Source organism: Saccostrea cucullata, unplaced genomic scaffold (genome assembly GCF_032062105.1).
Source record: "Saccostrea cucullata isolate Sc308-1 unplaced genomic scaffold, CSIRO_AGI_Scuc_v1 ctg1153, whole genome shotgun sequence".
Lineage (NCBI taxonomy): Eukaryota > Metazoa > Mollusca > Bivalvia > Ostreida > Ostreidae > Saccostrea > Saccostrea cuccullata.
The window spans coordinates 99,935-127,034 of NW_026930762.1; the positions used below are offsets into that span (position 1 = coordinate 99,935).

General features: G+C 33.6%; 2 protein-coding genes across 2 annotated transcripts; both read left to right on the forward strand.

Annotated features, from left to right (window-relative positions):
• Window positions 1-104: 104 nt before the first annotated feature.
• Window positions 105-1,763, forward strand: LOC134230009 (uncharacterized). Its single transcript, XM_062711783.1, has one exon. The coding sequence runs from the start codon at window positions 105-107 to the stop codon at window positions 1,761-1,763; it is 1,659 nt and encodes a 552-aa protein (XP_062567767.1).
• An 8,343-nt stretch (window positions 1,764-10,106) lies between these two features.
• Window positions 10,107-25,216, forward strand: LOC134230012 (uncharacterized). The gene is given in 12 exon segments (XM_062711786.1): window positions 10,107-10,257; window positions 10,585-10,730; window positions 11,430-11,612; window positions 11,885-11,929; window positions 13,746-13,803; window positions 14,087-14,148; window positions 14,879-14,912; window positions 15,003-15,273; window positions 15,715-15,871; window positions 20,588-20,689; window positions 20,691-20,737; window positions 21,381-25,216. Coding segments are annotated over 12 exon segments (4,587 nt in total). The 5' UTR covers window positions 10,107-10,235; the 3' UTR covers window positions 24,841-25,216.
• The last annotated feature ends 1,884 nt before the right edge of the window (window positions 25,217-27,100 follow it).

Below are 27,100 nucleotides of genomic sequence, written 5' to 3' on the forward strand. Positions count from 1 at the left end.
CGACGGTTGTTAAAACTACTGAAGTCACGTGTCCTGTTTGTCGACGGAGCTGTGAGATAAAACAAAACGAAAGTTACCAAGATTGGGTTGAAGGTTTGTCGAGAATGGATGGTTCTGATATCGAGGACAATAGAAACTGTGTGTCCGAGGAAAAGGCCAATCGATGTGACGTATGTTCTCGACAGAACTTAGAAGCTGTAGGCGGATTTTGGTGTGTAGACTGTAGTGACATGCTATGTACGAAATGCCGCGACATCCATAAATCTATAAGATCGACCATGAAGCATGAAGTTATCGCAAAATCTGAAATTTCAAATTTGAAAATGTTCAGAAGAAATTTGTACTGCGAAGACCATTCTGACAGAAAGTTAGAAGTGTATTGTTTTGACCATGAAACGCCCTGCTGCCTCATGTGTGCTACCATCACTCATCGAAAATGTGATCGAGTAGAGAGTCTTGAAGAGTGTTCGAAGTCGGTTAAAACTGAAGATGTGGATTCACTTTTAAATAGTTTCAAAATATTGCAAAAGGATTGCATTGCAAAAGAGAAATTAGAGAGGACAAGTCACTCAGAATTAAAATCCACTTGTTCTCAATTAGCAAATGATATCAAGGTTAAAGCTGGGAAAATGATCATACACGTTCAAAACAAAGAGCAAGAACTTTTGCAGGATCTTTCCACTGTCGAAACATACAAAAGTGAGGAATTTGAAAAGAAAAGAGAAATGTTTCAAGAGACAAGACAAGCAATTTGTAAGCAAATTGATTCTTTGACTGCAGTCAAAAGTTTAAGCACTGTACATATGTTTCTAGAAACAAATAAATGTAAGAAACTCTACACTTCATTGAAAGACGGTCAAGCAAAGTGGGAATTACCTGATGAAAAATGTTCTGTATCTTTGGAATTAGATAGCTTTGTTGTTAATTTTGACGCAGCTTTCAAAACTTTCGGTAGATGTAAATTGAATAAGGTCAACATGCGTGAGGACAATCTTGAGATAATTTCCCGCATATCATGTCAGTGCGACGTCAGGGATCTAGAAATTATTGATAAAAGTCATATTGTTTTTTCTTCCTATAGCGACTGTTCGGTACATTTGTATAACACTGACGGTTTACAAAAAGCTAGTCTTCAGCTGGGTGGACAACTTTGGGCCATATCAAGATGGGGAGGAAAAATTGCGGTAGTCAATATCGGAGACAACTCGATTGAGGTTCTTAATGTTACATTATCACCACCTAGTATTGCTCTTGATAGCTCCATAAAACTAAACTACATACCATCAGGAGTGGCCGAAAAGGGAGAGGATCTTATTGTGCTGTGTGACACTAAAATGCTACAAATATCCAAAGCTGGGAATATTTCTGAATTATTCACGACACCTTCTAAATGTTCATATGGTTTTTGTTGTGCTACTCGGGATGCACTTTTGTACACAGATCCAAATAACAGCGGACAGTTATACAGTGTGAAGAACGAGGGATATTTTCAAAATCGGTTTGAAAGAACGTACCCCGAAGTGAAAAATCCTGTCGGTGTTACCACTGATTCCGATGGATATATGTACTTAGTTGGTTATTCATCGTCATCACTAGTACAGCTTGATAATGATGGAACATTTCTACGGACTCTGATAAAGAATGACTGCGATGTAGGAAATCCTTATGGGGTGCGGATATTTGAAGATTTGAATTCAGTGAAGCTTCTTCTGGCCACTGGTCAGTTTATAAATGTGTACATGTTTACTCGTGTAGAAAAATGAATAATGCGATTCAATCGTTTCATAGTTCACTAATTGCTTTATATTTTTTTACACATATATGCCAAAGATTGAGTCAGTGTATAAATCATGTACAGAATGGTTTTACAAAGTATTAACACCATAAAATTTTCAGTACATAGAATAAGATCAACTGAGACACATAAACTTCATCTGCAGATTACAATGGTATATTGCTACGTAAATGAGGGACGTTGACGATCGTAAACTTGAAGTCATTACGTTTATCATAAAGTTCTATTGTTCATCTTCCATTATTGTCTTTCTCGAATATTATATCCAGTTGGGTCTAAAAGCACTAAGTACACAGTATATTACACTGTAATTGCATAATATCTCTCTGTAGGGATATGGGTCATTTTTTCAACGGGTGTCGATTTCCACATGTAGTAACTGACCCCTAAGATTCTTTTAAAAAACAAAATGCAATTTCTAGGACCAAGGGTCATTTTTAGCCTCAAGAAATGACCCCATGCAGGTCACTTTTCTATGGGGACAGTTTGTAAGTACTTACCCACTGCACATATTGGTACATACTGTCGTAAGGTGCAAAATTACACATACATGTATACTGTGACGGTCAGCAAAATTTGTCAACCCTTTAACAGCATAAGTCGTGGCACCATTAGTAGAAGCACAGATACACGGATGATCTTGATGAATATGATGATGTTGTTGATGATGATAATTATGACGTTGATATTGAATACCGTATAGGCTTATTTGTCATAACTTTCCAAACTCCAGTGAATAAAAAAAATCAAACTGTAATGGGGATCTTAAGTTATTTGAGCTCCCATGCAAACTCCAAAGGAGTTTAAAAATCATAGCTTATATCAAGTTCATTATCGGTTATTAGATTGATAACATTATTATTATTAGTTCTTTTGTTGTTACCAACTTCGGAAATTATTTGGCTTTAAATATTGCTATAGAAGGTAAAAGAAATCCTGACTGTGGAATAATTTTAATTCGCGGGGCGCAATGTTCGAGGACAAGAAAAACTCTACATATTGGCGTTGGGGTGAAATGTCGTGGGTTACTCCATTATCCGATTGCTCAAAGATCTATTACGCCTACAAAATAAACGTCCGTGGGGACGTAAATTCTTGGGTAAAGGTGACCCACTAAATACAGTAACATTGGTCCTCCACGAACAATGATGATTCTAAAGAACATTAATTTAATGACCAGATATATTCACATCTAAAAAACGAGGTTAGTTATTGACAAACAAATTGATGAAACAAGAATATTTACATCCACTAAATCGATCTTTTTTTCTTTAATTCTTATGAAGGACATGGTCATTTATCGATTGCATAGACGACACTTAGCAAGTCACGTGCATAGATTCCTTAAACAATGGCCTTTGCATAAGTTATGCATAAAATGATATGATATTCATCGATATTACAATTAACGTATTTAATTTTTCTTTGAATGTTTTCTCATACATATGTCAATTTACACAATAAAATATGTCATTCTTAATTAGTACAGGAATTAACGTCGCAGCTATTGCACACACACACACACACACACACACAAATACATACAGTAACATGCTTACGCAGGTTACCTTAATATTTTTTCTGCAACAGCTGCGACATTAATTCCCATACTAACAACCAAAGAAAAGCATTTTTATGCTCTACGAATACGCACAATTTCTAAAACGAGGTAAATTATTGAAAAACAAGTTCATGAAACAAAGATATCATGCAGGAGTCTCGTTAGAAGCCATCATTTCGTAAGTTCTATGGTGACCGTCGATACTAGTACAATGACCTTGTCGGAAAATACAATTTATCATTAAGTCAAATGCTGAATAACTTTTTTCATACTAATTATAAGCCCATTATTTACACCCTGAATCCCCGGTCATGACAAGGAACACACAGTGAGTGTGACCGGTCGGCAGGGGATGCTCACTCCTCCATGGTACCTGATCACACTTCTGATGTTTCGGAGGTCCGTCTTTGTCCTCTTTTTTTTTTTGGTTTAATTGGACTTTTGAACTTGAATACTGTTCGTTAATTCCATATATTTTATTAAACCTTGATTGGTGAATAAACATAATATCGTTAAACTGATATTGTCTCGTTTAAAGTCGTAAGTTCTGTGGTCGATATTGTCTCTGGACAACGATCTTGTCAGCTAATAAATTAGATATTTAAGTCCTGATTGTGACTGATGGTTTTCATTTTATTTGTTAAGCCATTAATTATTTACTAACTGAATATTGTTGACGGATTTTTTTCCGTTATCGAGGAGCGCACGGCGGGTGTGACCGATCAACAAGGGAGCTCACTCATCCATGGCAAATGATCCCACATCTGATGTTATAGAAGTCCGTGTTTGCTCTACCCCTGATTGATATTGGTCTTAATGGAATTTTGAACCTAAATATTATTTGTTATTGTCCAAAATTGTTTCGACAATATATTCCACATAATTACTATTAGATTAAGTAATGAAGTCATCAATTTAATTATTCTAAGATCCAATTAAAGGTTACTTTAATTATTTTTATTTTGATAACCCTTTAGCAAAGAGAATATAGTGGTTGAAATAATGAGCATAAATAATTTAGTAGATATTTACAGAGAATTGCATTCTGAAGTCATAGAGAAACATAAAGGAAATTGAATCTCTGGAAATGAAAAAAAAATAGACCAGTTCATACAGTGCATTATATTCAAGAATCAGTGAGATTAAGCATGGAAAAAAATGGAAAATCAACAATTTACATAGCATTATAAGCTGATCAATGTTCCTGGAATTTTTTTTTTTTTAAAAAAGCTTCTCTCTGACATGGTAAAAATTAGGTAAAATTTTTGTTTAATCGAATGGAATGAAACTTTACACATCAACAAAACAAATATTTTACACATTATATTGTGCTTAATTTAAATTACTAGTGAGTAATATAACGAAGATTGACACCGTCTACGAACTTTTCGAACAACCCTCGTATTAGAAGGCTGATAAGATCGATGTGTCAAGGCATGAACAAAATTCGTAATTTTTTGTGTGTGTAATTGTGCCTTTTGTTTCTCTGGTAAGATGTAGAACTTAAATCTCAATTTCTTTTCACACACACAAACAAAAATTAGGTATAGCAAAATGTCAAATTTTTATCAGCGGCAGATGATTCGGGTGTCGTAATTTTCATTAAAAGGTTCTCAATACATAAACTCCCAATTTTTTTCAAATCATGAATCATGAACAGTTACTTCGTTTTTTATTACGAACTCTGTCGCTGATTTGTGCCAGACCTTGGGTTAAATGGAAACACTTTGTCAAAATGGATTAAAAATTGTTTTAGAAGAATCGTATATTAAGAAATTTAAAAGGCAATAAGCAAACCATCTGTCCCCTGGTTTCACTATAAACCATGGGTGATCAAGAATGAGAAAACTACGAAACAAATATCTCACGGTTTCAGCCAGCTATGGGTGTAACAACATTGTCTTTGTTTGCATGGCTCATTATTATAACTGTACATGTATATTAGAAGAGTTAAGGGTATCCCATCCTCAGCAAGGAAGGATAACTCCAAAAAATAATAATTAATTTAAAATGCATCAAAATGAAGCTTGAAAATGACATTTTTTCAAGCAACAATTTTCATTCTATTCATCTTTATAAGATTCAAGGTTTTTGGAAGTCTTAAAAAGGGTCTTATAAAAGTTGACATTTGTACCCTATAAAATGAAAAAAATTAACACAGTTTTAGAGAAATAAGACTTTCTATAATCCAGCCTTAGATACCAATGCTTATCACATGATATGAAATAAGGAGTGATTTGTGGTGTCTTGCAATGATAGCAAAAGCCTTTTACACTATGTATTATAGAATACATGACGGAAATACAGGACAAAATTTACCAAATAAGAATAAAATTCATGACAATTTCTCTGAATGCCTGCATACCTATCGTTTTTTAACCTGAAACATATTTGTTGATCAATGTGCAATTAGACAATGCATTGCTAATATTCCAATTCTTTTCTGAAAAAATATTGGAGATTTGACAATTTTCCCTATATAATATGATTAACTTAAGTTTAATCTTTAACTTTACAGAAATACTGTGGATAAATTTACATAACTTTGTGGGTTCAGAGATAATTTTATGAGTATTTTTATTACTTACGAGGGGTGATCAAAAAGTTCGCGAACTATCTCTATATTTACAAAACTGCAATTCATATCAGATTGAAATTTGGCACACATACGAGGGTTGTCCCATAAAATCGTGGACAAAGCGTTTTTCTCGAAAAGTAATGGGCGCACTAAGCTGAAATTTTCAGTAAATGTTTATTCATCATATTTAAGTGTATCATAATGTTTTTGATAATATATATACAAAAAAAGATTTTAATCTGCTTGAAGGTGCACAGGGTACGGTTCTACGGCGCACGGTAAAAATAGCAGGGTTGTATTAAAGAATATTAAAGTATTAATTCGTAATAAAAGTTTTCAATACATGAGATAAGACTGAAAATTATCCTTATTCCATTCCTTAATCAATTCTGTCGTCTTTTTAAAAAATTCAAGGCATTTGGTTAATTTTTGGCAGTTTCCCGAGCATTTGAAATGGGAAAGTAATAAACACAATTCACGAAAAATGGCGACTTTTTATGACGTTACGGCGCACCGGAGAGCAGTTCAGATAGATTAGGATGTTGTTATGACGCCTTAAGAGACTTTAAAAGAATACAGAAGAAAGAAAATATGAAAAATATCACCAGATCTTTAGTATATAAATGAAATGAAAGTTTTCTTAGTGAAGTCTTCGTGATCGAGTCCCCAGATATTACGAAACATATAGACAGACTGCCATTCGTAATAGCAAAGAACGCTGTCACTGTCGACCGTCGATGTGGGATTCTCTTTTAGTTGAATGATGGTAAGAATACTGTCTGTAACTTGCTAAAAAATATTCAGAAGATCGCATGAGTGTGCCACATTGGTTTCTTAACTGGTTACAGATACTCACATATGTAAATCAATAAAATTTCTAAATTTAAGTGGGGCTTATCCAACTTTAAGTTTAGCAAAGATGAAACGTGACGCTGTTTTAGACACTTTGACGTTATCATCCGTGCGCCGTAGGGCGATACAGTACATAACATAAAATATCACAATTTGTTTACCTATGCATATATCTATTTGAAATTTGCTATGTATATTTATAATTTATCAACTAAAAAGTGGTGAAAATTTCAGAACGCAGTGATGATTATTTTTCAAACTAGACAACTTGTCCACGATTTTACGGGACAACCCTCGTAGAATCATATACATGGTCTATAAATAGCATATGTAATGGAACGTTTTGCCCCATGTTTGTGACGTCACAATGTGAAAATGACGTCATAAGGTAGATCACTTGTGACGAAAAATGGTTGACTCAGTCGTATTCGAGAAACGAACGGCTGTAAAGTTAAACGTACATCTTAGAAGTTCCTTTGTAGAAGTTTATAATAATTTGTACACGGTTTACGAAGACAAAAGACTTGCCATAAGTTTAGTCATTAACTGGATTGATTGTTTCAGTGAAGGAAGTGAGATGTTTAAAAATGATGTTTGTTCTGTTGCCCGGTGAAAGCAAACTGGGAGAGAGACGTGCCATTTGTTAAGCAATTTGATCTGAAAGATCGCCAACTTACAGTTAGAAAAATAGATGAATATCTTTACAATACTAGTAATATAATTATCAAATACCTAGTATAGTTTACTTTAGACTTTAAACATATCAGATATGATAAAGTGAAGGCACCCATACTTTATCCACATGAAATCAACGACGCTCAAAAGACAGAGGACTTGGGTTTTGATGGTCACTTTGCTCATTCTACAAAAGGATATTATTATCCACCCAAACCATTGCAGAGATTAGGCCATTTCTGACAAATGGACTGTTTTTGTTGCAAAAAATAACTTGCATGGTAAATATCAGGGCGGACAAACTACGTCACTTAGGGTTTTCGCTTAAGTTAATAATGGCGGAAATTTCGAGCGCCTCGAGGTAAGTTTTTCCTTCAATTTATCTAAATTAAAGTTATGAGGTCAAATTAATTTCTGGCAAAGTACTTCAACTACTTTATGATATATGTTAACATATTTATATGACTGCAAAAGCCAGTATTTATTGTAACAACCCCTGGCAAACTTGAAAAGATGCGAGGTTATCGCCAACAATAACATGCCGTTTTTGACAAATGCAGATGTTCGCATAGCTTTGCCGAATTATGTTCAAAATATCTATCGAGATTTTAGTTGTAAATACAATTACCTTAACGTCTGATTATTTTCTTCTTAATTTAACATGCAACTGTTGGCAAACAATTCAAATTTTAAAAAAAGTTGTCGCTCACATATGTTTTATTTGAGGTTATCGCGTACATAATTATATAAGAGTCCGAAAAAAAAAATTAAGCTTCTGTGACAGAACGCTAGAGAGCATGTCACGTGATCGCCTATATCACGTGATCCGCGCATGGGCAGAATGGTTTCAGATGCGCATAAAAATAGGAGATGGCTACTTAGAATTATTTTCAACACTGAAACCCCATATCATTTTCTTTTTCGGAAGTTATTCAATTAGTTTGCGAACTTTTTGATCACCCCTCGTACGTGCTAATTTTATAAACCTGAGGATCGGACTACCTTAAATTGGTTTTAACGCTTTTTTTGGAAATCCAACGTATGTGGCAACGCAGTTTGAAAAAATTACGCATTTTTTTCAAAGTGCGTTAAATTCGGGACACATTCAACGCACTTTGAAAAAAAATTCAAAGTGCGTTAAGGGTGTACATCAACATTTTTACCATTGTTACATTTAACGCACTTTGAAAAAAATGTTAAAGACAAAAAAAATCTTGACTTAGATTTTAGTAAATGAATTGAAATCAATTTGTAATAATTATATCGTTCGAAAAAACGTTTTAAAGTACTTGGACACAGATTTGAAATTAATATTTTCTGTATAATATCACGAATTATATATTTTAATAGCATTTCACACAAAAAATAACTATAAATCTTATTTCATTTAAAAGTTATTAAAACTTCAATCTTTTGGCGGGTTTGATTGACACATCCTTGCACTTTCACAAATTTTAACTTTATTCTTAATTCTTAGGAAAAGTGGCAATCTTGTTATGCATTAATGAGAAATATTAAAATTTTAATCCAGAAAAATGATTTAGTTCAGAGTAGAAATGTTAGAAAGCAAAACCCCTTCACAAGTATCGTCATTCCGAGCTATGTGTTGTGTACAGAGTTTAGCAAATCGATCACACTCGTGTTATGTACAAATTTTATGTAAACAGGGCACGAGCTCTGTTATTGTTGATGTTTACGATTCATTTGCGTTCAATATCAAAGTCTGCTCACCACAACTGCAATTGACAATATATTGAGTGTTTGTTTTGCTTTCGAACATGTCTACTCTGAATATGTAATATATTGTGCTGTTATACACGGCCTCACATTCAAAATAAAGCTGACCCATCGTATATGTCTTTTATTGTCTAGGATCTTGATTATACTCAATTAGTAGAAAAAGATATAATGCATGGAACAATTTTCAAATATATATCCTAGCTCAAGGCTGTGATCCATAATGTCCAAACAGCATAAAAAGTTTAAACTAGTAAACATAAGGGATGACGTGGAATTTAGAGGCACTTGGCTTATGTCAAATTTATGTAACTGTATGAGCACCAAGGTACTATTACAGTATATTGTGTTTTTACAACATTTATTAGGAAGATTAATGATTAGACATTGGTCTACAGTAACACAGTACATAATGAATCAAAATTATTGAAATTATATTGCAAATATGAAAAAAACATGTAACACAAAATAATTTACCTGCGGAAAACGTTTTAATGTAGAAAAAAAGTTCATTGTAAGCATTTCCACTTGAAATCTCACAGACTCATTAATTTGTTGATAGGAAAAAAAACAAAAACAAAAACAAAAAACGAAAAGGTAAAAAGTTTGCCTCCCCAAACTCATCATGCTTATAGTCTGTAAATAATAAACTTGATCAATGTGACCCCCCCCCCCCCCCCCCCCCCCCCAAAAAAAAATGTAATCGACTAGACTTTTCAATTGAGGGAACACAAGCATATAGTATCTGCATTTTCTATATTAATTTTATATAAGAATTCTATATATGAACAAATTATTACACTCTCCCCCTTCCCATTTATGGTTCCTACGGATTTAGATATCCGATTTTATCCGATTGTTCTCATTCTTGCATTTTTAGAAGAAAGGTGAAGGACGTTTATTTTTTATCCAATCAGAATAAAGGTAAATACTTCTGCGGTTCTAATATTAGCGCGGTATTTTGGACTCCTTTTTTGCCATCATTAGAACGAAAGTATTTTCAACATGTTACATATGATATACAAGGAACTTAAAATATGAGGAATGATGCGAAAAAAGGTATAGCGTAATAAAACAGTCAAAGACTTTTTCTAAGAGTCGGTATGTAAAGGGATTTTTGTCATTTTGTTGAAATTTACTGCAACTTGAAAACTAGAGGTTCCTCATTTTGAGGATATCCAGTGCTGAAGCTTGATAATAATTCATTGAAAATTTATGGTATTAATAACTTGTATATTAATTATGACTAATCAATTTCACTTCACATCTTTGATCTCTATTGCTACTTAAAAATTAAAAACGAATTTTTACACAAAAATCACTCTAAAAATGCAAGTAAAACGATTATCTGACAGACCATTTAATCCTGACATCTTTTCTTTGTAGCAAGTGCAAGTCCCAAGGGAAGACGGAAGTTGAACTTTGTGGAAAAGAAAGAAAAATTACCTTTGACTGGAAAATCCATATTTGTTGATGTTAAAGAACTAGCTCAGAGTCGTTTAATAAAGGAAGATATCAAGAGGCTAGGAGCGGTAAACAAACATGAATTTTAAAGCTGAACACAATTCGTCAAAGGAATGTGTCTTCCATATTTATTATTCAGACTCTTGCTATGTCTGAGGGCCACAATATATATTTCATGCCGATACCCATGACAATACAGCAGTCACTGCCAGTCAGGTATAATGAGGCCTAGAAAAAAAATATGTTTGTTTCCGAACTTCAACTGCAAAAAATATTTTCAATGAATAGGCAATTTTTTTTTGTCAACATTTGACAAAATATTACTTGTTTAAAAAATTATATGTGACTTAACTTGTCATTATTGATAAATAAGCCAAACACCGGTACCTCGAATTACCGAAATGCCCCAGATTTACCGAAATGGCCCTGGTTGAAATATTGCCACATAAATGAGACAAAGCCCATTAAAAAAAATATTTTGATTATATATGAAAGGTGGTGAGTTTATTATACCTAATTTAAACTTTAAAAATAAAAAAAAAAACAAACATGTTTTTTTTTCTAGGCCTGAATGCAAAGAGTATACCCTGGTGCTGATATCTTTATAGATAGTTATATCAAGAATGGCATATGCCTATTTATGAGTCATGTTCAGCTTTAATAAATTCAAGAAATTTTATCTGTGTCAATCCTGTAATATTGTAAAGGAAAAGATATTTCATATATTTCAGTTATTTATGTGTAATTTGTGATCTTCTGTTTTTCAGCGAGTTGACGAATTCTTCCACAAAGAGATCAACTATGTGATAACGAGTAACCGGACTTCAAGGTCAGATAAACATGACCCCTTACAGTCCCCTGACAGTCCGTCCACTGTATCGACCCCCAGTCCTTTCAATACGGGTCCTTCCCCATCACCTGCTGCTGGGAACAAGCCTTCGCAAGAGTCCGTAAGTTAAGGATCTCATCAACATTGCTTTTCTTGACCTCAAATCAAAGCAGTTTTCTCTTAGTAAATTTATAATATGCCCCACCTCCCCCAAAAATTAAATGTATTTTCAAAGTTTATTTTATGACTTCGATAAAAATTTCAGAACAAAATGGGTAAAAGACTTTCTTTTGAGAAAGTGTAATGTACATTATATACTAAGGTATTTGGCAAAAAGTCATTTGTTGAAATTCAGATTATACATGTAAATTTGTGTTAACTTTTTAATTTTAGGTTATAAGAGGAAAAGCTATTGCAAAACGAGCAGTTACCAAAGAGGTAAGTGTTGTCATAGAAAGTTGAATTTATAACCAAAACATATACTTTTAAATATTCTTAGAAGAAAACTAAAAATTATTCCTCAGTATTGTAGCCTGAAGTTTTCTAGAATTTTTAAAAAAAAATTAAGTCCTTGCAATAACACGGATAACAGTGTTTTCAATAAGATTTTCAATAGAAGGAAAAATGGATGGAATTGCAGGAAACTATATCTGGGGGCCAAAATAAATGATATTGCCAGGGCAGATAAATAATATGGGGTCCAGCGATATAGATGCCCCCAGGCCGAAAATGAAATTCAGCATTTATGACTCCATTTTCTTACCTCTCAGGCCATTAAAAAAGTACATTCCTGTCACTATAAATTATCAAATTTTACCTAAAAAGCCAATTAGAAAACAATTTTTGACTTTTCACAGATTTATTTGACAGACTGAGTTATTTTTGTTCTGAAAACTATGTGTCTATGAAAACATATAGTAATACAGACAACTTAAGTATGAAATTCTAGTCTTTGGTAGAATATTATTCTGAAAATTCTACATATTAATATTCTGCAATCTTAGACTTTTCATAAAGTAATCTTTAAACTGATTTACTTTTTTAACATTTTGTACAGATTGTCAGAACAAAATAATTAAGAAAATAGAATTAGTACATTAAAATCTTCCCAAATGTGAAAATGATACTGGTCCTGTACTTCAAGAGATCTTACACGAATAAATAGGAATAGTTTTTTGCATTTTCAGTTTGAGCATTGTTGAGGAAATTCTGAAATCTTGAATTTCTACGTTTGAGTTACGATTAAAATATTAAGACTTTTGTTCGTAATTATTAAGTCTTAGGGTAACATTTTGAGATTTTCTGTTTGAGGAAATTCAGTAAGAATTCATACATTTTTTCGAAAGGTCTTAAAATTATATGGATAGATATACATTTGCTGTTGTTTCACTGGGGAACCCCTCACTTAATATTGGGGCTGCCGCACAATCAATTTTCAATCGAAAATTATAAAACACAAACAAATCTTTTTGGAAGGGACCATGCTTTATGCCTCTTAATGTATTTGATCTCAAGCGCATGTGTTACAGCATCGTCGCAAACCACGGCAAAAATGTACGATCCTCTCCCATTCTGTAAGAAAGAGCTATATGTAGACTCCGGACCGTGGCTTGAGTAGATGATGTTACAGCAGCAGCACGTTTCTTCACAACTTCGCTCAAATATTCACTGTCCGTGACACCATTACATGACACGATCGATCTAATCAAACTTCCTTAAAGAAAGAGCGCACTCAAGGGAAGCTACTCTAGTTCATGGAAATAGTTGAGTTAAAATCTAAGGATTTCACATGGATTTTGTACCAGCCCCGGCAAAATTAATCTAGTTTGATTGTTTAATAAATTTTTTGGCGGTTAATTTTTTTTTCTTATTGAAAACACTGGGATAAATGAAGAACTCTCAACAACACTGCACACTATAAAAGAATTGTGATTATGAGATATTAAACCCCCAGATCTGAAATAGAACAAAAAAATATTGCAGTGTATTCCTCAATTTACAATTATACAATCAATTCAAATATTAACATTTTAATAACCAAGACATTAATTGAATGCAAAATTATCACATATTTTTTCATGCATCATTAATACACTGCAGTCATGAAATATGCTTTGTGAGAAAAGTTGTAGTTCATACTCTCATGATTTTTTAAAAAATGAAACTACTTGTTAATAAAGTACCTACGTGTCTATTTCTTCCTGCTTGTAATGTATCTTTGAAGTTCATTTATTCAACGCATACATATTTTTAGACAAATCCAGTGCTTACAAATGCAGAGAATTGGGGCATTAAAATTGTCACTTTGGATGGTAAGTATACAAAACTTGTAATTGTTTAGCTTGTTAACAAATAAAAAGTTACCTTTGAAGTTGGAATGACTGTTAGCAAACAAGTAACTCATAGCATAAGATTTTAATGCGTAGGTTATATTTATATTTTCAAGATGTTAAATATTTTCATCTGTAGATTTTAATGATAAAGGTCTTTTGCTTCAGAGGCATGAAGTAATGATCAACCAATTTTACCTTTCACATTAATTTGTTAAATGTCTTCATACATTTATTGGCAAAATGAATAATTTTTCTTTCACAGTGGCACAGAAATGGATCCAGAGAGAAATTTCCAAGCTTCCTCAGAGTAACAGTAAACCAAAGGTAAACTAAGGCTACATAAAATTGAAATCCTGGTTCTCAGACCCGCGCGCATCCATTTTGAGGTAGCCGCATTGCTAATTTTATTGTATTTTTGATAAAATAAAAAGTTGGTATTGCGGAGACCAATCCGGAAAAAGAATTCTGCCCCTTCTTTTTTCATAGTTTAGTATTCAAATATCACTTCCCGTAGCCATTTGCAATGAGATTTTGGCTACTTCGTTTGAAAATACATTTGAGGACATTGCCTACGATGTATACACGCTGATAAGCAATGGATAAAGCAGAACTTTTAATCAGACATGGAAAGTATATCTGTGATTAAAAAAGAATATCTTTATGTTAAAGAAAATTCGAAAATTAAAATAAAAAAAAATACCTCCCTCATCTACTTTATTGCCAATACAATGATAAATAAAATGCCGCCCTTCTGCATCTGTTTTGGAGAAAATTGGCCTGAGAACCAGAGAATTAAATTTCGATAGCCTAAGGAAATGCTGGATAAACAAATAATATATTTTGAAGAAAAGGTCTTCTAAAAGTCTTGAAGTGGTTACTTTATAGATTGTTTGGATTAAGTCTATAAATCTACATCCAAACATAACAGTTTTTGTGACTGTCCCTCTTTGTCAGCTTTGAAAATCATGGGTTTGATAAAACTATGGTGTCACTTTTTAGATTAATATTTGAAAAAAATTAATTTTGACTTTTTCTCAATTTTTTTTTGTAACAGAGCAATGTTAACAATGTCCAAGGAGGCTGCAAAGGTATGTTTTGTTATTTATATTTTCCTAGCATATGATATTGAATTATTAATTATTCCTTACTTTATTAATATAAGAGTTGATATCTTTCAGTGAAGAAACTAAAAACTCCATACCTGAAGCTGGAATCGGTTACGAGACAGTACAAGGTGGTTTATCATCAGGCCGAGGTTTGGCCCCATGCTAACGTAGAAACACCGCGGGGTACCTGTCCGTTTGATGGCACTTCAGTGGGCGGGGAGAAATCACGGGAGGAGAGAGGAGACAGGATTGGACTTATTCCATTAGAACCCAGGACACCAGAGTCCAAAACCGGACAGGGAGGGTCCACTAAATCACAGGAGAATTCCAAATCCTCAAACAGGTATAAACACATCTGTAATTTTGTTTATGTAAATAGTAAATATGGTGATTACATACATGTACATGTATCTGCTTGTACAGTGTAAGAACCTTCACACCCATGACTATTAAAAGAATAGGCTGTAATTTTCATTCAAAAAATCATTATGTGTTGTACTTATTGCCCTTATTCCAAACTTACAAAATATGTCAACAGATGACTGTGATCTCTGTATTATAGGATTTATTGTTCACAGAAGCTACTCATCTTTATAAATTATACAGGAGGTTTTTTTTCTGAAATTTTATTATCATCTATCAAGGGAGACAACACAGTTGTCACCCTGCACATGAGGGAAATGTCACAATTTGTCATGTGACATGCCCCAGACCAATCAGATTGACTGTATTATTCTGAAGTAAAATAATAGCTTTTGTCTGATTTGTTACCACTATCTTGCAGAAAGGCACCACAGAAAGGACAGAGAACCAGTATCATTGGTGGTGTTCGGATTGTCACCGCGGGGGAAATACGACGACGTAAGGAATTAAAGAGACTGCAGGAAAAGAGGAGAGGATACTGTGAATGCTGTGAAGTCAAATACGATGATCTTACCAAAGTAGGTTGCACATGAAAAAATAAAATTAGTATTAAAGCCATAAATGAGCTGTTAGGTATGAATTAAAAATATCTCAGCTGTTAAGGATACATTTATTTATGGTCTGTGTATGGGTACTATAAACCATTATTTTTATGCTGCTGTAATTGTGGTTAGAGTGTTTAGTCTGCTTGTCTAGGTTTGTCCACAACAACTCTTATCTAACTTATAACTTTGGTTTGAGCTAGGGTTTTTGTCCCCCTTTTGAAAAGTGGGGGATATTAATTAGAGCATCTGCTATAGAGGTAGTGTACTGTCATAAGACAAAAATTTGAGCTTATGCGATGGTAAGTGCGGCGTCCGTCCGTCTGATTGAAAAATTCTGTAAACAATTTTTCAAAACGCTACTCCTCCTACAGTTTTAGTCTGATTTCAATATTACTTGGAACACAATTTAGACATACACTAAGATACATAGAATAGTGCATCGGTTTTTGATTTCAATGAACGGTGTTGCCATGGTTACTAAAAATAGAATTTTCTGTGAAATTCCTTAAAAACGCTCCTCCTTCTACAGTTTTGGTCTGATATCAATATAACTTGGCACACAAGTAGACTACACTAAGATACATAGAATAGTGCATCGGTTTTTGATTTTGGTGAACGGTGTTGCCATGGTTACTAAAAATAGAATTTTCTGTGAAATTCCTTTAAAACACTACTCCTTCTACAATTTTGGTCTGATTTCAATATAACTTGGCACACAAGTAGACTACACTAAGATACATAAAATGGTACATCGGTTTTTAATTTCGATGAATGGTGTTGCTATGGTTACTAAAAATAGAATTTTCTGTGAAATTCCTTAAAAACGCTACTCCTTCTACAGTTTTGGTCTGATTTCAATATAACTTGGCACACAAGTAGACTACACAAAGATACATAGAATAGTGCATCGGATTTTGATTTCGTTGCACGGTGTTGCCATGGTTACTAAAAATAAAATTTTCTGTGAAATTCCTTTTAAACGCTACTTCTTCTACGGTATTGGTCTGATTTCAATATAACTTGGCACGCAAGTAGACTACACAAAGATACATAGAATAGTGCATCGGTTTTTGATTTCAATGAACGGTGTTGCTATGGTTACTAAAAATAGAATTTTCGGTGAAATTCCTTTAAAATGCTACTCCTTCTACAGTTTTGGTCTGATTTCAATAAAACTTGGCACACAAGTAAACTACACTAAAATACATAGAATAGTGCATCGGTTTTTGATTTCGATGAACGGTGTTACCATGGTTACTAAAAATAGAATTCTCTGTGAAATTCCTTTAAAACGCTACTCCTTCTACAGTTTTAGTTTGATTTCAAAATAAGTTGGCACACAAGTAGACTACACAAAGATACATAAAATAGTTCAATGGTTTTTGATAAGTACAAACCAGTAGAGCTACAGTCTCGACAGAGACTTCTGGTTGTCTGTCTGTAACGCTTTCATTTCCACATGATATCTCGAGAAACATATTGCAATGAAATTTTGCATAGCAACTCCCTATGGACCAAAAAAGACCCCTATTGATTTTGAGGTCAAAAGATCAAACTTCAGAGTCATAAATGTATACACTCTGTTTGACGTGTGAAACACTATCATTTTCGGGCGATATTTCAAAAGGATTTTGAGATTTTGCAATGTAATTTTATACCAAAAGTCCCTAGGACCTCTCTCACCCCTTTCAAAGTGTCCCGCCCCGTTTGTTTATTAGTATTTATTGTAGTACATGTCGCTATTTTTAGCACAGGGGCATGAAGGAGAGTTATTACGTATAAAACAGGTTCTCGGCGGACTCTATATTCTTATTACATCTATTAAAACTGTTTAATAAAGGTTAAATTAGACACCATGCATTGTGTAAAATTTTGACAATATATCGAACGTGAATATATACATGTATGTGACTTAATGTTTGTACAGTATATAATTTTTATACGCCCGTCTTAAGACGGGACGTATTATGTTATAGGCTTCATGTCCGTCCGTCCGTCTGTCCGTCTGTCCATTCGTGTCCGGCTCATAACTTGAATACTATTAGACCTAGGATTATCAAACTTTGACAGTTGATACTTCTTGGGTAGACGGTGTGTCGCGCACAAAAAGTAGGTCGCTGTGACCTTTAATAAAGATGCTATGGCCAAATATGGAAAAATCCTGTCCGGCTCATAACTAGAAAACTATTAGACCTAGAGCTTTCAAACTTGGCAAAATTATACATCTAAGGTAGAAGGTGTGTCGCGGCCTATTTCAAGGTCACTGTGACTTTAAATTTAAGTGAATTTTTTAAAAAACTAAGTCTTTAAAATTTTTAATTTCATAATACTAAAAAATGTAAAAATATAGTTGTATCCTTATTTAAAAATGTTAAATCAAGTAAAAACTTATTTTTTCATTATATACTTTACAGCAATCTGCAACAAATGTTAATGGTTTGAGAGGAATTCAGTTTGTCCCATGGGCATAATTATCAAACACTGGTCAAGAAGAATTTTGATAGCAGAAATTCGCATGTCAAATTAGAGAGAATTAATGAGTTTATTGTCAGGAGCGAACTGGTAGTGCAGATCTCTTATAACGCAGCTTTTATCTTTATCTTTAATCTCTTGGGAGTTGGGCAAAAAGAAATGGCCTCAAAGTAAGTTAATTAAGAATTCTTGATGGCTAGTTCAGAAAAAGATCTTTCAATTGATGAAATTGAAACAAATTGATGCTTTAAGATACAGTGTATAATAAAAACTAAATTAATATTGCATAATATAATTAAAACTAAGCCTTATTAAAAAAATGTTAAATTAAGTAAAAACTTATTTTTTTTTCATCATTATAATATACTTTTACAAAAACTGTAAAAAGCAAACTGTAGCAAATGTTAATGTTTTGAGAGGAATTCAGTTTGTCCCATGGGCATAATTATCAAGCACTGGTTAAGAAAAATTTTGATAGCAGAAATTGCATGTCAAATTAGAAAGAAATTAATGAGTTTATTGTCAGGAGTTAACTGGTTGTCTAGACCATCTCTGTTAATTCAGCTGTTATCTCTTGGGAGTTGGGCAAAAAGAAATGGCCTCATAGTTGCTTGTGTTAATTAAGAGTTCTTGATGGCAATAGCCCAGATAAAGATCTTTCAATTAGTGTTATGTAATTAAAACAAATTGATGTTTTAGTGTATGATTAAAACTAAATTAGTATAGTATAATATAATTAAAACTAATTATACATGTGTTCATTGAAAAATAATTACATATCAATTTTTATATATTTGCAACAAATTGCAGTCATGTCTCACTTAGAAATTTTAAGTCTAAAGAATAATGTATTTTTGATTTTTTTGTTAGACTGTAGCATTTCCATTATTTCAGAAAATTATGCAATTAACAATTTAAAGCTGCAGATGGATATTTGTTAAGTTCTAACACAGCCAGTTTAGAATTATATGATGTATTATTTGTTATAATTAATCCCTACACTGTAAGTCTCTTAGAGATGTATATATGTACAGTATTTTAAACATGATAAGAAATTGAAATTAGATCATTGAAATCTGTGTCAATCTGTTAATCAAGGTTATCTGATTTTTTTGCACCTTTACCAATTTATGATTATTGAACAATATATTTGACGGGCGTATCATGCTGTGGCGCGGCACTTTATTCTATGTTAAAGCGGCTCCGTGGTCTAGTGGTATGTCTCTTGCTTCACATGTGAAAGGGCCAGGGTTTGCATCCTGGAAAATCCAATTTTTTTTTTCGAAATACTTTTGTTTTACTAAATGATAGTATTCAGTATGTGAAATGAAAAATTTATGAGATCTGGCTTGTACAAACTCATAAAATTATCATTACAGTGTGATAAATATTCCATATAAAAAGAATCTTCTACACACATAATAAAGAATAATCAATCAAACCTTTATATCCATATTGGCATATTTTATTTGCTTCAATATACATTTAATAATTCTACAAATTCAGTCAAGGGTATCGGAACCCACCCCTGACCCCAAACTGTGCATGGTTTACTTTTTCCCTAAGGGGGGGACACAAATTCTCTGAATTAGCTTATATTTTTATGCCCCTGGATCGAAAGATCCCAGGGGTATATTGTTTTTGTTGTGTCTGCCTGTCTGTTTTAATGTCATCAACATTAACCTAGCCCTGAACATTTTAGTGGGTGGGGCTACGGCTTGCATATTTTCACAGGTGTATTCCTTGTTTATATACTTGTTATGAGGAGAACTTCCATAGAGTACCAGCATCTTCAACCCTGACCTTGAAGTTTGACTTACTCTTGAAAAACTCATCTTGACCATAAGTTATGAATGATTCATAGTCCACACCTTGTGATTAGACTTATCAACATTTTTTTAAACTTTAATTTGACCTTGGAATTTGTAAATTTTTATTCTTTGCCAATTTGTCATATTGGGCCATCAGTATTTCACAAGCACATTTTGTACCACCTTTTGCAAAACTGAAGGGACATTAAATCTGGTTTACCTGTCAGTCTGTTTGACTATAACAAAAGCTTTAATACAGGTCAAAACTTTTAAATGAGAAAAAAATAAATGAGCATTACATCACCTGTGGCATACCTTTCTACATGTAAATGCAGTATGATTTATTTTATTGTTAACTCTCATTTGTTATAAATCTCACTGAATCCTATTTATGATTTTTTTTTAGCATGTTAGAGAAGAGCAGCATAAAGAATTCATCAGAGAAAAGAAACATTATCAAGATCTGGACTGCCTAATTAACTCTGGTCCTAGCCAGGCAACTTTCCTGAAAGCGGGTTTTAGAGCAGTGCTGCCAAACTGCAGGTGGTACACGCAGGTAAGTAGAACTAATTATAATGGGGACTATTAAAAATTTTCCTCAAGCTCTTCCACTACTTCCAAATCAAATTTCAATTTTCAATATTTACATTTGCAAATGCGTTCCTTTATATACAATTTTTATTGAAGGTGTTTCCATGCAAAAAAGGTTTTTCCCAAAAGAAAGGTGTAAATGCAATTTCCAAAGCAAAATATTATATAAGTCCATGAAATTAATCGCAAAAAAAACCCCAAACAAAACACACATTGCTGAAGTTAATGTAGATTGCATTGCAGTAAAATTATGTACACAAAAGTAGCAAATATATTTATCGATACATTCATATTTGAAATTCGGTACATCTTAAAAGTTTCATACCTCAATATATTTTTGTTTTGAATGCTTGAAAATTTTCAATCATCACATAAAGGAAAACATGCATATATTAAATTCACTATTAATATTGAAACAGATTTGTTATATAAATATAACAATTTACTGATATACGGAAGTAGATAAGATTCACAGGGCACAATCCTGATACATGGATCTGAAAGCTTTAACATTTTTCATTTTGATTAAATGCATATGTACATGTTGTATGTTAATTAATAGGCTTCATTTTTAAAACATTTTAATATTTTTAAATTATTTTTTGCAGTAATGTTGAAAAATCTGTGAAAAGGGTAGAAGCAACACCACCTTCTGTCCAAAAATCCATGAAAACCATTTCCAGTAAAACAACTCTTAAAATAGTGAACTCTGAAGTTAAACAGAGAAGGAGACAAAGTCCTCGAAAAGTTTGGCAAAATGCAAGTGAACATGAACAGACCAAGTTACTGAAAGACAGCATAGAGCAAGACATTCGCCAGCGAAAAGAAATTCGAAGGAGCACAGAAATAGACTTGCAGCTTGAAAATCACTATGTGCCAACAAGAACGAGAAATTTTCTCTTTGTTCAAGGAACATCAAGTCAAAATAGTGACAGAGCTGGATTAAAAAATGATAATCACGCTGAAATTGGTACTAATAAACTAAAAGATTCTTCTCTTATCAACAGAAAAAATGAACAGTGTCATTCTGCAGTTGTGAAAGATTCAGTCACAGGTAGTGAAAGAAGTCCAAAAACGACAACGTGCTCCAAAGCTCTTCAAGGCAGCAGTAAAATTAGGGACCAAGAGTGCAAAAGTAATAATAGAAGGAACAAGGATAAACAGTTTCAGTCCCCTTATAACAAAGATGTTGAATCCTATAAAAAGACATTAAAATCTCCCAGAAAAAAATCACCACAACATAGAAAATCTAGAGAGGAGGTTGATTCTGTTAATGTTGAAAATGAGAAGAATTCTAGTCAGACTGTAGCTTCAGAACGATCAGCAAGGAAGTCAACTGCAGAAATAGAAGAATGTGTTCTCAAAAGAAGACTTCGTTCTCCAAAGATGGCAACTCTTCCAAATAAAGAAACGACTGAAAGCACCAAAGCCAAGGGAGAAAAAAGTAAAGTATTGGACTGTGAATTAAGGAGAGAAGGAGAAGAGATGTTGAATCAAATGATAAATAAAATTAAAGACAGCAATTCAACTGAATCTCTTAAAGTTGACATGGACAAGACAGAAGCAGATAATTTCAAAGAAAAGGGTCATGCAGAACACATAAAGACAAGAAGTAGGTCTGCTGGTTCCAAAGAAAGACATGGAGACAAGAAGGAACTGAGTAATGCAAGGAGTAAATGCAAGCCTAAGAAGAGTAAAGGAAAGGGCGCATCTTCAAAAAAGATAACTGTTGAAATTGATGAGCAAGCCAGTGACGATATTGAAATTGTCAGTTGTGATGAAGATACCTCTAGTAATGAACAGGATGTTGGTAATCTATGTGATGTAAACAATGAAAATGCCAGTGGTTTGCAGGGTAGGGTTAAGAACATGGTGGGACCAGTTAATTGTAATGACGAGCCTTCTACCTCAACCGTAACTGTGCAAAATGATGACAAGTGTAGTACTGTAGAAGTGAATGCTGTACATGAGGACGATTCGCCAAAGAAGCACAGACGCTTGAGATCAAGGAAATCTTTGTTGACAGAATATCGAGATGATACAAGTAAATGTCAAATTGAAAGAGCAGAGCTGAAAGTCCATCCGCATCAGACCAGTAAAAGCCCATCTGTTATGAACAAAATGATGGCAATCAAAAATGCCAACCTTGCCGCACCATTATCAGTTAAAAAACTTCTGTCTTCAAAACAAAAAGACTCAACAGCTAAAATCTTGCAAACTTGTATCGATTTGAAACCAGAAAAAGAAAATGTTGGTCAGTCGGAAAATGTGCAGGAAACTTTTGAAGAAGAGAAGGTGTTTGATGAACAGGTGGAAAAGTCTTTGTTTTATATTGAGAGAGTGCATCGTTTACGGTCAACTGACCAGAGGCAGAATTGTGTGGACCGTGAGCTTCAAGACATTTCGGTTAAGGTACAGGAAAGAAATTCACGTCCAAACAGTCCTGTTCCTGGAGATTGGGGCAGAAATAACTGTGTCCCTGCTTCACCTGTGTTCAAGTCCTCTCCAAGACTGGCAGGTTTGCGAACCCCAAGTAAAAGGATCATCTCATCAGCTGAAAGTGTTAATCAGACTACTCCAGTTGTGTCAAGTCCAAAGAGTGGCCTGAGTAACACTCCAAGGTCAAATAAAAGGAAAAGATGGAATAAAAGAAGAGAATCCAAAAGTGATGAAAATTCTTTAAATACTCCTAAAGTGAAAAGGTTGGAAAAGTTAAAATATCCTACTGCCAATGGTAAAAACTGTGAAAAAGTAATAGATGTGGATAATGCTGCCACTAGAAAAGAGAAAATTGGAGGAAAAAACAAAATACCCACTGGTGCTAAAAATGAAATTGATAATACTACCTCCCAAAAAATTCAGAATTCTAAAAATGAGCAGTTAGACACTACTATAACTGTAAAAGAAATACTTCGAGAAAATTTAAAATCACCTTTGAAGGACACTAAAATCAAATCTCCATTGAAACGAACTTCACTGGAGAAAAAGTGTGTTTCTCCCCGTCGAGGGTCAACACCTTTGGTGTGGAGAAATGCAAAAGGCAGTACCCCAAAGGGAAGGAAAAAGAGAATCAAGCTCAACAAAAGCTGGTCTGTGTTGAGTGACCGTAGTGTCAATAAACTTCTGCATGAAAGTGACTCTGAGTCCAACTTTGAAGGATTTGATGAAGGAGATTTAACTGGGCAAAGCTCTCTTTGTAGTGATGCTTCTTTCGTTGAAATAAATGAAGTCGAATTTGAAGAAAATTCAGACCAAGAGTGGGAGCTAGAGCAAGAAAATGTGGAAGGAAGAATGAAAGACGATGACGAAGGTGGTGTGTTTCCAGAAATATTTTCCTCCCCAGGCAAGAGATCCGACTCCTCTTGGGACACTGGCTTTGTGGATTTTATAGACACCCAGTTGTCTAACAAAAAGAAGTCACCCAAAAAGAATGCTACTTTACTGAGTGCTGAGGCAGCATCGTTGTGTTCACCAAGGAGGAGGCAAAGACTGGAATCAATACCTGAAGGTTCTACAGAAAACCAGTTACAAAGGGTAAGGAAAAGAAGGAAAGTAGAAGAAAAAGAAGAAGAGTTTCAGAGTTTTATGGTTAGTGATGTGTCGGCACAGGTGGACGAAGATATTCAGTTTAATTTTTCCAGTCCAAATAAACGCAAGTCTAAAGTTATGAAAAATAAATCCCATGAACCTAAACGAGGGAAGTCTCTTGATTACGGATTACCTGTAAAAGAGGTCAGACTGACGGGATGTTTGCTTCGAAGGCAAATGTTAAAAATGGCTAAATCAAAAACATTGAGGAGTTCTGAAAGAAAGGAGTCGTTAACTAATAGTGATTGTGAAATCGAATGTTCAAATATGAATGGACAAAAAACAAAACATAAGAGTGACAGAGAAAGTAAATGTTTTGATGATGATTCCATGCCAAATCTTTCACCCCAAGGAAACAAAAGAATTGCTAAAAACTCCATTTCTTTTGGTGGGAGATCATCAGATATTCCAAATTTATCTCCTCAAATGCAGAGACATTCTTCCCCTGTGGTCAACAACCGTCGGTCAAGGAGAACTTAAAACCATGCTAGAGTTAGAATTTTAAGCAATTATATTAGAAAGGATTGTTTGAGATGCTAAAACAATACATTATTTGTCTGTGTATATTTTAGTTGTTGAGGAAGGAATGACATGAATATTGTTGAAAACTTTTATTTTAAGATATGTAAATAAATAAAAATGTTGGATCTGTAAAATAAAATGATTTAATATTAGAACTCCCATACAAATGGTATAGTTATTACAGTGTTTAAAATAACCTACTGATATATATAAAATATTCATTGTATTGTGCAATATGAATCATATTAAACATTTATAGTTTAAAATCTGAATACTATTGAAATGTCTGTATCATCTTTATTATTAATCAAACGTGTTGAGTGTAAATTATCTTTAAAATATAGAGATTTGATTGTTCACAGCTATTACCACTTTAGAATCATCATTGTTTGTTGGGGACCAATGTTCGAAGGTCACCCTTACCCACGAATTAACATCCCCACGAACGTTGATGTTGATTACATATTGATTCATTGAACCATCGTATTTACGAGTAACCCACGAAATTACGAAGGTTGATCCAAAAGTAATGTCACAACTTTGATAAAATTGCTATAAATCGACGCAAAGCAACAAAATTATACATGATGGAAGCTATATTTATTTCAAATCAGACATGAAAAATTCAAAGGAATATGATGTATCCTTTCCAACATATCGGATTTTAAACAATGTGCGTTCATGGTAGTCAGCGCATCTAAATATAACGTCATATTACGGATACACACCGTCATACTTTTAAGCGTTTCCCCTTCGTTTCATTAAAAAAATATTTGTGATTCGCCAACAGTTTCACCAATTCCACTTTCTTTAAGAGTTTTTGGTATCATTATACACTCACTCGTTTCATAATTAAGGCCTCTGTCAAAATTTTTTGAATAGTAGCAAAGACAAACTTAGAAATTCACATATGCAGGTCACTCTGTACGTCTGTCTTTTTTACGTCAGACGCCATTATCTTTTCCGTCCGATCTCCTTTCTTTCGGTCTTCTTGTCCTCTAGCTGCTGATCATTCAGTGACCAAACACCCGCTCAAAATTGCTGAAACCATCTATTAAGATGACTCTTATTTAGATTCTTTATTCTGCAAGTCTGATTAATTAACGTTACTGTCGCTTGTGATGTTTACCATATTTTGAAGTAACAAATGCATTACAACTCGTCGGACCGTTTTCCCCCATTTCAACAATCCCTTGGATCAATTCAACAGAACAAGAAACATATTGACGCAAGCGTCAAAAATTGGCCGCAAACCAATTTATATAACTGTTGAAATTATTTCAGAAACTGAAATTTGCTGTTTTTTTTTTTGTTTTTTTTTTTTTTGATTTTTTTTATTTATTTGTTAAAATATCCTCGTGACACGAAAAAAAATGCATGCGACAATGCCGATTTTCTTCATGCATAATGCATGTACAATATTACATGTATAGGCAATATAAACTGTGCATAGTCCTCTGCGTCTCTGCACTCAGTTTGGTACAACTTAACGAACTCTGGTGAGTTTGCTGTTTAAGTAGTTTTTACATAAAACGTACAAAACTAAAGTTTAAACTCAGCTATAGTTTTACCTTAATAAAAACGCAACAAATATATAATATGTGGGGCTCCTCGCTCTCTCTTAGAGGATGTTAACCCCCCCCCCCCCCCCCCCCAACTCCTTCTAGATCCACCACTACATTTCTTCTCTTTCAATGTTGAGATGTGGCGGGAAAATGTTTGGCACATTGTAAAACGCGCTCTATCCTAGTCTCCTGGACTAACATGTCGTAATAATCTTTGCTTTTAAGAAATCAATATTTCATCATATTTTTGAAAAACATCCATAGGAAATGTTTAAATATACACTTCATTTCAAATAAATACAGCAGATCCTGTTTTAAAAAGAGAAAGTAAAACTGTTGATTTACAACGCAGGCTTTGTTTTAGACTATGCCTAACACTCGTACTAATTTTCTCCGCACTTCAGTTATATCAGAGTTTGTCAATCAGGATTGGATGAAATATTTACCCCATTATTTATAAAATTTAATATTACGATTATTGTGCGTTTTCCTAAACATTTAAACAATCTTTGTTTAATATTCGCCGGCGATATGAATGTTGAATATTTTTATTTAAATTGTTAACTCCGCAGAAACGCACAGCGACTTTTCATATCATATAACCGACCGCCTCCTGGCGGCCGGTAATAAAACAACAACGTTTATGATCACAA